Raw genomic sequence first — 14184 nt, 5'->3', positions numbered from 1 at the left:
ATTTTGAAATTAAGCTGATATTAACATGATTAATGACAGAAAATGTTCTTAATCCTTGTCAATGGGCAGATTCAAACACTGATAATACAAATTGAAGGTTACAAATGCAAGCTGTTCCGGCAAGTAGGGGCAAGGAATAGGGGAGCCTTGAGGTACATTTGGAACAGAACACAAGATGTTATACATAACATCAGCACACAAAACTGCTTCTTTTATGGCGCTTCTTATTAATGGTCTGTTTGGTAAAATTGCAAAATGTTAGGTCAAATTCACAGTGTCACAATGGGAGGTCTGCACTCATAAGTGTGACGCAAGGTTTAGAATTAAATAACAAGGTTCCTCCTTTTCCTCTTAACGTGTTCTTAAAAGTGGACTATCACATTACGACACTACAGAAAGAAATTGTCTATAATATACAGCCAAACATATCCATAGAGATGATTCAAATTCAGTTTGACAATGCATTCTACTCATGACTGTATTCTCAAGGTAACAGTCGTTAATAAAAATCCAGTCTGCAAAGATACGCCGTCTTATCAACATATCAGTATTGATACCGCGGACTATAAATTCAAAAGACAACAAATAACACAAAAATGTTTGCAGATTGTTTTACTTCCATGTCTCTGGGTCATACAGACAAGATCACATGCAATACTAGTATATAATATATCGCCCAATAACTTATCACATAGTATGTATACACACAACAGGTTACATAGTCTGTACAGTTAACAGTTTCCTCACACAAGTACTTTACACAACAAATAAGCAAATCTAAAATATTAATAACATGATGAAGCACATGGAATATGAACTGTATACATTTGCTCTAAACAAATACATATGTACATTTTAGGACAAATTGTTTTAATTTTTAGAAAAAGCAGTTTGTCCAACATATAAGTCTTTTTAATATGGGTTGGATGAAGTGTATTGTCCTGAGATGTAATTTATGAAAATATGATGTGTAGAGTTACCTGCCCTTGTGTGTTGAAATTGGGATAAGAATAAAGCATACTTCAGAAGACACAACACAATAAATAAAACAAGTGGGTGGGTAAACATTGTGTTGGCCCAATTTGAGAAAACCCTACCATACACTCACAGGTCCCTGTAAAATACACGTGATTCCCTATTAAAACACTTTAATGATCTGAGGTCAATTATCCTCTATTTCAATGTTAATGTTCTGAATGATCATATACATATACAGTCCTGTGATTTTTCCGTATATTCAGGCATTTCAAGCATATAAAACACTTCCATATATAGTAGGGGTGGTGGGGAAGTCTTGTGGTTAAAGGATTCGTTCGTCACACCGAAGACCTGGTTCGATTCCCCACATGGGTACAATGGCCTATTACGAACAAAGTCACTTGCCTAAGGTGACACCACATGTGCTTCAGTGAGGGGCAGGACCAAAGCCCCAGAAACTCAGGAGCCAAGCTGCCAACACGCAGTCACCCATACGAGGACTCTCGACCGATGTTGCTTAACTTCACCTGATTTGTGACCTGTGTGGTAAAACTGAACTTTTCTTCCTTTACTCAAATAACACTGCTTCCCAGTGAGAATTATTCCAGGACAACTTACATTATACCAGGAGTGAGTGAGTGAGTTTGGTTTTACACCGCTTTTAGCAATATTCCAGCAATATCACGGCGGGGGACACCAGAAATGGGCTTCACACACTGTACCCATGTCGGGAATCGAACCCGGGTCTTCGGCCTAACGAACGAATGCTTTAACCACTAGGCTACCCTACCGCCCCCTAAAAGAAAGACATCTGTATATATGGAGATGATGATATAACAAGAAGCCTGACAAACACAATACTATATTGCACAGTGGAACTTGCTAATCTGTCCCCTGTGTAGGTGTCCGAATTATCAATTGTCCAGATAAACAAATCATCAATACAGAGTCAAGGGCCCTTTGTACAACTGTGAGTGTTACTGACAGAATTTGTCCAGTGGGCAGGGATTAAGGAAGAACGGGTTCCGGACTCACGATGTTTCACTGTACACTGCAATATTGGCTGTCACAAATGATCAAATATAGTTAGATGTCAGCCTGCTTGGTAATACATATGAACATAGTGATAAAGACCACTCAATTACATTTCATTTTAATGCAACAGTGAAAAAGATCAATCATGTTACTTTTCAACAAATAATAGATGGGCAAAGATCTGAAAATTTTGACATTATGTGAATGGAATAAATCGGATAAGAAGACCAAAACTTTACACGATTTAAATACAAAACAGAGGGAAAACACCTTACAAAACAATCATGAATAACTGATAAATAACACTATCATCTACTGTACAGATCCCAGACCTGTCGCTTCAGAACTGCATATATATACATGTATAGATAAATGTGCACCAAGGTTATATAATTTAGGACGCAATGATACACTGTTTTGCAATGTATAGATCTATACAACATATACAAAGTCCATCACACTTGTCAAGTACTGGTAAACAAACAGATATTCCATCATCGCAAGGAATGACTAGAGCCTGGGGATGACTTTTCGGGTCCAGACACAAATCTTGGTCGGTGGGTGGGAAATGTTTTTTGAAAAATATTTCATTTATTTTCTTGCCATATGTGCAGTGTCAGTTATGCCTGTATCGCCATTTGACCGTTCGGACCTATTTTCTGTTAGCTGAACCTATTCTATGTTAAGCAGCCAAAATATTTCACATAAAAATTGCCCACACGAACAAATAGTTTGATCTAGTTGTCCACGCCCTGCCACACACTCCCCCGTCACAAGAGGGTACATCCCGGGCCGCATGGGAGGGTACTGAGACTTATTTTGCTCCAATGTGATAGGAACATGCTAAATCTCATGTTGAGTGCCAATGCAGCAGCCATAACAGTCCCATGGCAGGATTTGAACCACAGATTTTTTCATCCAAGGGCACACACCTTGTCCACATGACCAAAGTGGTTTACCCTCTCAGCAAGTTGACAAGGTAAGGATGTCATCTGTGGGATGACTCCACACCCTGCTACACTGACAAGGTAAGGATGTCATCTGTGGGATGACTCCACACCCTGCTACACTGACAAGGTAAGGATGTCATCTGTGGGATGACACCACACCCTGCTACAATTGCACAATGTTATGCCATAACTTAACTTTTAGCAAAAATAAAAAAAGGATTTTTCAGAAAACAATTTTAACTATATTTTCAAAACCAAAGCAAATCATCCAGCAAGCTTGAGAAGACTAGAAGTAGTCCTCTCTACAGACTTAAACATCCATCTTCTTAAATTTACCGACAGTATCCAAAAATTATTCTTCTATTAAAAATCACATGTTCACAATTACACACAGTGAATGACTATTGCTTAACGTCGCATCAGCAAAAGTTACATACAACACAGTAACAACAATTCCAGTTAAAATGATATTTCTAATTTACCATTAGTCCTGATGGATATACATCACACAAACATCGTCAGTGATAACATGATTATATACTGATGGTGATTTCTGTACAAATGCACACATACAGCTTCTACACACACACAGTACACCTGTGCCACACCCTGACTCTCTGACAGGCACACTGCTACTTGGTCTAGAAGTACATGACTCAGTCTACAGGGAATAGGCTCTGACTGGACGATGACATGCTCTTCGTCTGTCTCACTTTGCGTATTGCATTGTCCAAGTCGCAGAAAGTTATCTGTCTTCGGTCGACAAGATTTTCCACCCTGAGAAGAAAAACAGGTTATATGAACTTAAATTGAACCTATCACTATCAAGATTCTTAAACTCACAAAATGATCATCTTATCTTTCTCACTGATGTTCATCAAAATATTCTCTTGCAATAAAAAAACAACAGTGAGGTGAGTTGAAATGTGGTTGAACATTGTTCGCTGAACTAGAATGGACAATTGCTGGTTTTATGGTGCTAGTTCACTGAGATACCATACTGCAGTTTAACATGGATAATCCACTCAGACACAGTATACTGACTCCAAGCCGAACAATTTAACATGGATACCCCACTCAGACACAGTATACTGACTCCGAGGCAAACAGTTTCATCCCCTTAGTGCCTAGCGCCAGACAAGTTAACAACAAGTACCTTCTTTTTAACCTTTTGGAATGAAGCGGCCAGGGATTGAACCCCCGACCTTCTGCTCTCAAGGCAGATGCTGCATCCACTAGACCACGGAGGAATTTCAGAATCTTAAGTAAGTCTCACCCAGCTTCCCCGGGGCTGTTGTTCCTCTGCATGACCAGCTCCTGGACCGTCGTGATGGCCGCTGACCGACACACCTCCCGCAGATCACTCCCAGAGAAGTCAGTGGTCACCTCGGCAAGACGATCATAGTCAATCTCACTGACCTGGAAGGATTAAATTAAGCACATGACATAGAAACAAACTACTTTACACATTTCTAATCAACAGGAAAGAGAGAGATCTACAAGCTGCATGTTCTCTCACTAACTTTGAACAAGCAGAACAATGGCTGGGTCAAGCCTTCACAGTATTTCTTCAATCACAAATGATGAAGGCTTGAGGTTGTTAAAAATTTAGTTCTCGGGGTGTAACACAAAGTTGAGGTCACAAAAGGATCAAGAAGCCAGTAAAAACACAGTAAAACAGACATCTTGTATACTTACATGTTCCTTTTCCAGTATAAGCTTGAGAATCTGCTTCCTTGCACTCTTTATCTGAAGGAAATGATGTAAACTATAAAAAATATAAATATCAAACACATCTGAACAACACAATATTGATGAGGATCAAGTTAAATTTGAAATACACTACCGGTAAACATACTAAATACATCTCTTTGAAACCATTTTATGGAACATGTCAAAGGACAGTTGAAATATATAAGATATTAAACTTATTTCTAACCCTGTCAAAAGTCAGTTAGCAATATTATATTAATAATGTATTTTCTTGAATCCACGGAAAATATCGGTCAATATGGTTTCAGTCATGTTATTGTCACGTTAATATATATGAACAAGAAGAATGATCGTCACTCCATGTCACACAGTTCTTTATTTTCACTTGTCCACAAAAACAATCAGCTACCGAGTTGTCGTCCACATGGAAATGTCACTTCCTGGGCCCACTTGCACAAAGCCATCTTAGTGCTAAGATGATCGTAACTCCCATACTTAAACATAGGCTTACAATAGTCGTAGCGCTAAGATCGCTTTGTGGGGTGGGGGGGAGTCGCATTGATATTGAGTCGCATTTTTGGCTAGGGATCAGCAGTTGCATTAATTTCCAGATTTACAGTATCATGTTTCTCATCAAGTGATGGGCAAAGGAGATATGTGCACGAGCTGTGTAGTTAAAAGTATATAATAAATTGACTCAAGCCCTCCAAAAGCATCACATAATACATTGATATAACAATTAAGAAGAAAATTAATCAGATCAGATTAATCATATATATCTAAATAGTTTTTTGCTAGGGCTCCAGTAAAACAATACCCAAGTAGACATTTTGTCCCCAACTCTTGAGACCTACAGTGGGTACCCGGTAGGGATGGGATGGGTAACTCGGGTACTCAGCCAGGGGGGTGATGAGTAGGACCCGGGTACCCACAGTACTACCCGGACCCGATGTAAAGTCATGTTATAGATTGTTTAATGACAAACACTAACTATAGCTCAGTGGTAACAGGTTACACTACAAGTCGCAAATGTTCGAAATTCTTTCTAATATGCACACATTCCTATGACTTGTATATGTTTGAGTAAAGATGAAGCTTTAGTCAACTTCAGTGTACGCATGATCTGATCATTTGATACATGTACCTGAATAGCTTTTGCCAGGGCTGTGGTAAAAACAATTCCCAATCATCCATTGTGTACTCATATCTTGAGACCTACAGCAGATACTTTAGTGGGTTGGGTAATAGTGGGTCAGGTACCCAGGTTCTAAATTTGGACTCATCCCAGCCCTACAAGCAATGACATTAGGAGCAGAGTGTCAAACTGATGATGTTGGGACCCGTGGTGAACATAATTAAATTAATTAAGAAGCCAGCTCAAGAATAAATGACAAATTGTTGACTGACCGGCAAACCAATCTTAAACATGCTGGGCATTCGTCTCAAGATGGCAGCGTCCACATCCTGGGGTCTGTTGGTGGCTCCCATCACCATCACGTGGCAGTTAGGGTCTGTGATCAGACCGTCCCAGAAACTCATGAACTGGGTCTTTATCATCACCGTTGCCTCATGGTCTGTGGAAGATCTAGACCGTAGGAAGGAATCTATTCACAGAAAGAACAGATGCTCAGTGCCAATAAATAATACAGGGGAATAACTTTAGGTTATAATGTGGAGCAGTGTTTGGGTGAGTGAAAATTTAATGCCACATTGGCAACCATATTGTGAAGTGTCTGGCCGTATAACCAGATTGGCGTATAACCATGACAGTGACTTGAGGTAGGCTGAATGTTGTGTAACTCCTTTTCAGCAACTTATGTTATGTGCTTATTTTGACTGATTTCTCTGATTTCTGACTGAAATGGTGTTATGGGTCGCATTTCAAGATGATTGCACTTATATAGTAATGGGCATGCACATGTCACAATGTGTGTGTGTGTGTGTGTGTGTCTGCTTGTACCAGTACAAACTAATGACAGTGTATAGAGCTAGCCCCCTGAGAAACCATGCCGCAATGGATACCCCACTCACAAAAACAGTATACAGACTTTGAGACAAGTCCTTGTTTTATTCCCTTAATGCTGAGCGCCAGGCAAGGCAACAACAAGTACCACCATTTTATGTCTTTGGGTATGATGCAGCTGGAGATCAACAACCGCCCTTCTGCTCCCTGGGCAGATGGTTTATCCACTAGACATGGAGGTGGTAAAATGTGCACTGACTTATGTATACCATTCTACCATGTACATTTACTGTGGAAATGGAATATAGACAGTAGAAACCTACCTATTTCATCTATGAAAATGATTGTTGGCTGTAACTTGATTGCCTGCAAAGAGACATGAATGAATATCACTGGCAAGGTAATACAATGATCATGCAAATATTATGGGAAAGCTGAAGTCAATGCATCTGTTATTCATGACAATTTTTTTTCAAGACATATCATCAAATAATTTTGAATAACTCATCATCTCCACATGTTTACTTGTTCAGCACACTTCAAACGAAAAAGGGGTGTCTCAGCCTCAGAATATCTTTTTGGGCATGAATTTCGAAGGCTGGGTCTGTTTATGCGTAAGTTAACAGATTTACAACAGATAGTTGTGGTTTACAGCATTCTTCAGTTTTTATATACATTGTTTCATTTGTTTGTCTTTTAATGCCTCTCAGGAATATTCCAGCTCTGAGAAGGCAGCAAGTAAATAATCGAGTCTGGACCAGACAATCAAGTGATTGATATTGTGAGCAACCATCCACAACTTTGGGTTATGATGACACACGATGTAAGCAATCAACCAAAGACACCAAGCCTGACTGCCTGATCCATTAAGCTGCCTCCCACACCCAGCACAGGTTACTGGGGACCTAACCCAGAAACCCCACAGGGTGATAAACATGGATACTTGATACTAATGCTGTAACTGGTATTTTCCGAGGATTATAACCACTAGTCGAGGTTTGTCAGTTACACTACCACACTCACATCAGGATCTGGCAAGTGTGGGTCATACACAACATATAAAACTGAGATTAAATCAAAAACTAATTTTCCAATAATGATTTCCCAAGTTTGTCTAAACTGTTGACTCACTAATGAGAAGACAGCCTCCGCTCTTTTCTGGGACTCTCCGTACCACTTGTCTACGAGGGAAGAAATCTGTAGGTTTAAAAACCGAGCACCTACAAAAAACAAAAACACATTTTTGACAATGTTTTAACATGTGGAAGTTAGCACCTGATCAAAGCGATCAAGTTGCCATCAGCTGTAATTGCCAGAGCTCCAGATAAGCTTTTGGTGTTGTGGGTATTTTACCCATGCATTTTAAAATCATTGGGTCTCAGTAATTCTATCTCTGTATTCAAATTTCTGTTACCCACTAGCTTTTACATGTGGGTATTTAAGTTAAATATTTAAAAACACTATTCATCTAGTCCCTGCAGACTGGTGTCGTGTGGGTTCGAGAGCTTTATAGGACTCAAAAATACCACGATACTTCCACAAGAAAGTGTGATGGCAAATGATCGTGATGTAACCGTCATCGTGGAGTTTGGCAAGGTTGACGGAATGCCCGTTTATAATTTCAAAATAAGTTGCTGATTTGCCAATCGAATATGCAGGGTTCCTTTACAATATTTTGATGATACGCACAAGTTTTATTTTTGTACATTATCTGTAATGTTCGTTGCGTATTTGATACGCTTGGATTTTATTTTACTGCATATTTCAGCATTTCTGATGCGTATTTTACGCAGATACGCAGCTTATCTGGAGCTCTGAATTGCCATGAATGAATGTGTGAGTTGGGTTTAACAATGCTTTCAACAGAATTCCATTTATTTCAAGGCGTGTCAGCTTAATGTGGGAGGAAAGCCAGAAGTGATGCAAAGAACAACGAAGAACAATAAAACATTGTTCTATCATGATGTCATTTCTGGTGGTTCCAATATGCGCTCACAACTAGATGATGTCATTTATTAGTTGATATTATTATTTAGAGGAAAGTGTCTAGTGAGTTGTTCCCCATAGTCAGCTGGGCTACGCAGATAAATGCAATGGCCGAACGATCGCATCCAAAAGTGGGAGAGATATGACAATCGGTATTAGGTGAAAAGGTACAGATGATCGACATGAGGATTGTGAAAATATGCGAGAAATACCAAACTTAACCCATCTGTGCAAAAAGTTGACTTGTCTGACATTTCCGAAGTTGGATTCTTATCAGGGAGTCATAATTAAAATTTGGGTAAATATTTTTAATGCTTGTACATTATATCAACATCCTTAAAGAGGCTGTACATAATGTTGATATATAAGAAAAAACAATTTGTGGTCGTTATTTATCGTACAATAAAACACTGCACCCCTCATGGTTTATTCTCCCTGCAGTGTTTTATTGTACAGTAAACAACTCCCACACGTCATTTATTTCTTCAATAAATCCAGGTTTTTGAAGCCACCATACCTGCAGCCTTTGCTGTGGCCTTTGCTAGCATCGTCTTGCCACATCCGGGCGGCCCGTACAGCAGAACACCTGATTACAGCAATAGGCATCATCATGGTAATCATCCACATCCGTGTAGTCATGGGATTACATCATCCATCATTAGTGAATGTCATCAATAACACATGAAACTGCTTAAGATATACAACCCTCCACTCTCTGGGCAGACGTAGATGCTCTGTCCACTATGAAGGCGGTCTGTATTATGATTTAACAAGTTATACATTCCAAAGGAAGTCAAGGGGTAAGTTTGGGAATATCATATACAGATTAAATCAAAATAATGCATTTCTAAACATTTGATATATGTACATGACGTATATAACAGTGCATGTTAATTCAAATGTTCCTCAACCTTTCATTATGGACACCTACAATGTATCATTACAAGGATAAAACAATCAGAAACAGTTCTATTTTTGTTGTTTTTTGTTTTTGTAACGCCGCACTCAGCAATCAATATTCCAGCTGTATGAAGGCAATCTGTAAATAATCGAGTCTGGACCAGACAATCCAGGGATTGATATCATGAGCATCGATCCACGCAATTGGTATACAATGACATGCATCAACCAAGCCAGGGAGCCTGACCACCCGATTCCATTAGTCGCCTCTTATGACAAGCAGAGTCGCCTTTTACTGCAAGCATGGGTTGCTGAAGACCTATTCTACCCCGGATCTTCACGGGTCCAATCAGAAACAGAATACCATTCAATTTGCATGACATAACACTAAATATTGATACATTTTACAGCACATCAAACAAGATTTTCCTTCACACCTTTAGGTGGCTGCAGTAGTTGTGAATTCCTGAACAGGTCGCTGTGAGTGAAGGGCAGGATGACAGTCTCCTTGATGTCTTTGACGAGGATGTCCAGCCCTCCGATGTCCTCCCACGAGATGTCAATTGTCAGAGGGTCCACCAGGTTGGAGGCGATGCACAGCTCATACTCAGACAACTAAACAGAGAGAGTGAGTGAGTGAGTTGGGTTGGGTTTAACACTACTTTGAACAGTATTTCCATCATATCATGGCATGTCAGCTTGATACGTAGGGTAGCCCAAAGTTTGCAGATCTTAATATTTGCCATCTGAATCCCAAGGGCATGGGTGTGGTGCTGGCTAACTATTGGATAAGAGTGAGCGAGTGAGTTCGGTTTATCGCCGCTTTTAACAGTATTCCAGTTATATCACAGCAGGTCTCAGACGTTTACCACTTCTGTGAAACCCACAAGCACAGGTATGGTGCTGACAAACCTAGAAACATAATTGGGGCGAACCAGGATTCGAACACACAATCATAGGTTTCTGGCGTGCCCAAGGGACGCAACTCTGCACAGCGAATCGCGGCGCCTTAGACGACTGGGCTACCTGTGTCCCCTATTGGGATAAGAACCCAGGATTAAATATTTCTGGTGTGCCTAAGGGACATAGCTCTTCACAGCGACTTGCAGTGTCTTAGACAACGGGGCCTACCTTGACCCAAAGAAAGCAAAGAGCAAAAACATTGATAATCATTGATAAAAGCATTACTGTTATGACTACTTAATCACTACCATCATTAATACCTTCATGATCGACAAATACACATAAATAATTTGGATTATCCCATCATTAAGAATGACATGTCCTTACATCATAGTATATTATGAATATGTCCAGAACATGCATTGTTTATCATCATGACCAACATGACAGAAGAAGTATAAAATACTACAATGTTAAACATGTTACACATCATGAAGAAGATGACTACCAGGGAGACACATGTGATAGAATCAGGAAAATGGCTGGAAATAACTCAAAAAACATCCTTGTGACCAACATGGCGAAGGCAGGTTGAAACTTCACCCAAGTTGATTTCACATTTACAGTAGTATGTGGATTTGAGGAAATCTTAAACTTCATCACTGAATACAGCATGTGTGGTATGAATATGAACATGATAAACAGTAACAAATGTCATATTTGGGACAACACTTTCTTGTAAAGTACAAATTCTAGTACTTATTTTGGGCTGAGTCCCATCAAGGATTCAAATCCACACTCACAAAGTGATCAAACCCACCCAGCCAAGTCTGACAACTGGTTGTCTAGATCACATACTTTGTGTACATCAGGGGCATTGTGTATTCATGACAAACAGTGTCTCTAAACATATATTGAAGATGTTAAACAGATTACATCAACATGTTCAACATTCATGACTTTGAGAAATCAAATATTTCCAATTGAACAATCATTATGATATCATGGTTATCATTATCATATATCATATATCAACATTGCTTTTTCATAGGATGTATCATCTTGACGTAGAGCCGTGTTAGTTATCATGATAAGCATGATGAAAAAATGAGTGCTTGAATACCTTTTGCACATTTTCAACTCCAAGACGCTTTAACATCTTCTGAGCCTGCAACACAAAAGAGCTGAAATTATCATCATGATGAAACTTAACCATTAATACACAGTTATTATCTGATTAATGAATCAGATTCAGATAATCATTATATTGATAAGCCAAAAAACATATAAAAAACAAATGTTATTAGAAATTGGGTTTTAAAACACCAAGATAAACAATGATAAATCTCAAACGTTTACCATTTGTTAATGTGGTGATTACACCAGTGAGTATACATGTACTAATTAATAGTGATCATAAATTGGAACATAGTAAAGATTACCATTTACAATTGGGCTGAAAGGTAAGTACAGAATTGTTTGAACAATTGGTTCAAAGTGCACTGTACTTTCACCGCGGTGTTAGAAGAGAGTGTTAGGAAAGGTACTAGATACAGTCAAGTCCCGTTAATCCGATATAATCATATCCAACCAACGAGTATGTCGGATAAACCAAATTAGGTAGTATAAACATTCGTGATCGAAAATTGGACAACAACACAATAGATAACAATACCAACACGTAGGAAAATGAAAAATGAAATATTCATATTAATGTGTTACATTGTCAGTGGAATATGTTTTCTAATCATAAGGTTTAACACAAAACTACTGTTACGGACTGTATGACTGATTCAAAATTGACTGATTTTTAAAGCATAGTCTGGAATTGAAGTCGCTGATGTAAAACTAGTGCCGCAATGCTTAAGAAAGCTTCTTTCTTAGTGGCTAATGTCGACTTCCTGCTAGTAATTTCATTGGTCGGTCAGAGTTCGCGAAAGGTCGTCCTGACGTGACCTGTAATGGGATGTCATCAGCGGTAGCGAGAACTTGTATCCGATTTTAATGAGATTGAGGTAAGCTATGCATGTGATTAATCCTGTTTTGTTTATTTAAAGCAGTAATTGTATTGTTAAGCAAGTTTATCTCTGCAGCCGTTGAAATATGCAGCTACTCGCCGACTCGTCTCGCATCAAAACACGGGGCTGTGTACTCGCGAGCAGATGACATCAGAGTAAGCTGAGCACTGTGTTGGATTAAAGAGACTGATTAATGAGTGATTTCAGCAATTCGTTGCAAATTTGGTGTGTCGGAGTCGGAGTGCGAGACTGTCGGATTAACGCGTCTAAATAGCACTGATTAAATCGGTTCCCATCATTTGTGTCGGATAAAGCCGATTGTCGGATGAACGAGTGTCTGATTAACAAGACTTGACTGTATATCTTAGATAATTGCTCACCACTATGTGAAATGCTTAGTTGTGTTTCTACAAACTGCTAATGTTGAAAATGTCAACTTAAGATAAAGGTACAAAATTCTACAGTAAAAGTTGGAACCAAGTCCAAGGTTTGAGATAGGTCTTTTTATCTTATATTCAAGAAATTAAAGCAGTCAGATTTATAAGTATTATTATAGTAAGGCAGTTGGGACCGGGGAATAAGTTTGAGATATAGGTACCTGCAAGATAATGGATCTCAAGGTAATGGGTGCAACTGTACTAATTTATAGTGCTAACAAATATGAACATAGATGTCTTTATTTGTTTATTGTGTCCCTTGCTAATAAACATGAAAAATGATGAATAACATCAAGCATAGTCGCCTTTTACAGCAAGCATGGGTTGCTCCAAGAATGTGCAATATATGCTATATTGGTAAATATGTGGAAAGTGAAAGTAGATGGAAATACAAAATGTTCAAAAGTTTATCAATTACATGTTTTCAAAGTACAATTGTAGTTGCTAACAGTTCCGAATAACCTTACTGGTTACACTAACATGACAAAAGGCATTATTATTAATATCATCATCAACATGGCGAGGAGACCTACTTCATCACAGTTACAGTTAACCATGTAAACATGTCTTTTGGCTATCTATTCAATGTTATTCAAACTGTAAAGCTTGTTTCAAGAACCTATTAAAAACTTTCATCTAGATTGACCTCTATGAACAGGCTGATGGCAACCATTTGCATAGTTACATCAGACCAGTTCAGTTCATTCACAACTGAACAGATATGGGTAGTATGGAGAGTATTAATCAAATCATAATTGATGCATGCAAACAGACATGTCCCGTCACCAAATCATACCCTGTCCTGGGCCTCCTTTTTGTCCTTTCGAGTTGGGTCCATTGCGTTGACCAAATATTTCACCCCAAAATATGTGATAGTGAAGGATGCTGCCAGACCAACGAGGGTGGATATAATTTTCGACAAGAGTTCTTGTCGGGAAATACTTCTGCTAGCTTCGTGCAGTGGCCCCGGCATTGTTTGGCTTGGTTGCTCTCTCACGATCTCATCAAAAGTAAAACTTGACGTGTACTTGTGTACTATTCCTGAGAAATCACGTTTAAGTTCTTTCACCCAGGAAGTGTCCATGCTGGTTTCTACAACAGTATGAATGCCAACGGAAGACGGAATATGACTAAAGTCATTATTATGCTTTAGAGTTTGCAATATAAAAATGTGATATAGAATTTGTATTTGTACATAATCCATCTAATTTGTGAAATTCCACTTTGAAAATAAGTGACTTTCAGACATTAGATACTTTATTTCGTATCATGAGTTTAGTTTTGATAAGCTGGACTTTCAT

The 14184-nt window shown here is 38.8% G+C and overlaps 1 protein-coding gene across 1 annotated transcript; it reads right to left on the bottom strand.

Annotated features, from left to right (window-relative positions):
- Positions 1-604: 604 nt before the first annotated feature.
- On the bottom strand, positions 605-13969 carry LOC139468440 (outer mitochondrial transmembrane helix translocase-like). The gene is made up of 10 exons (XM_071250404.1): positions 13680-13969; positions 11552-11596; positions 9963-10140; positions 9143-9211; positions 7771-7859; positions 6963-7005; positions 6084-6280; positions 4662-4712; positions 4240-4382; positions 605-3740 (listed from the first exon to the last, which is right to left on the bottom strand). Exons 1-10 carry the CDS (start codon positions 13965-13967, stop codon positions 3620-3622), a joined length of 1224 nt encoding a protein of 407 aa, XP_071106505.1. The 5' UTR covers positions 13968-13969; the 3' UTR covers positions 605-3619.
- Positions 13970-14184: the final 215 nt, after the last annotated feature.

The sequence above is a fragment of the Haliotis cracherodii genome, unplaced genomic scaffold (assembly GCF_022045235.1).
Source record: "Haliotis cracherodii isolate W230 unplaced genomic scaffold, xgHalCrac1.p SCAF_2, whole genome shotgun sequence".
Taxonomy (NCBI): Eukaryota; Metazoa; Mollusca; class Gastropoda; order Lepetellida; family Haliotidae; genus Haliotis; species Haliotis cracherodii.
The sequence above is the reverse complement of the archived record's forward strand: the minus strand, read 5'-3'. Positions and strand labels throughout refer to the sequence as shown.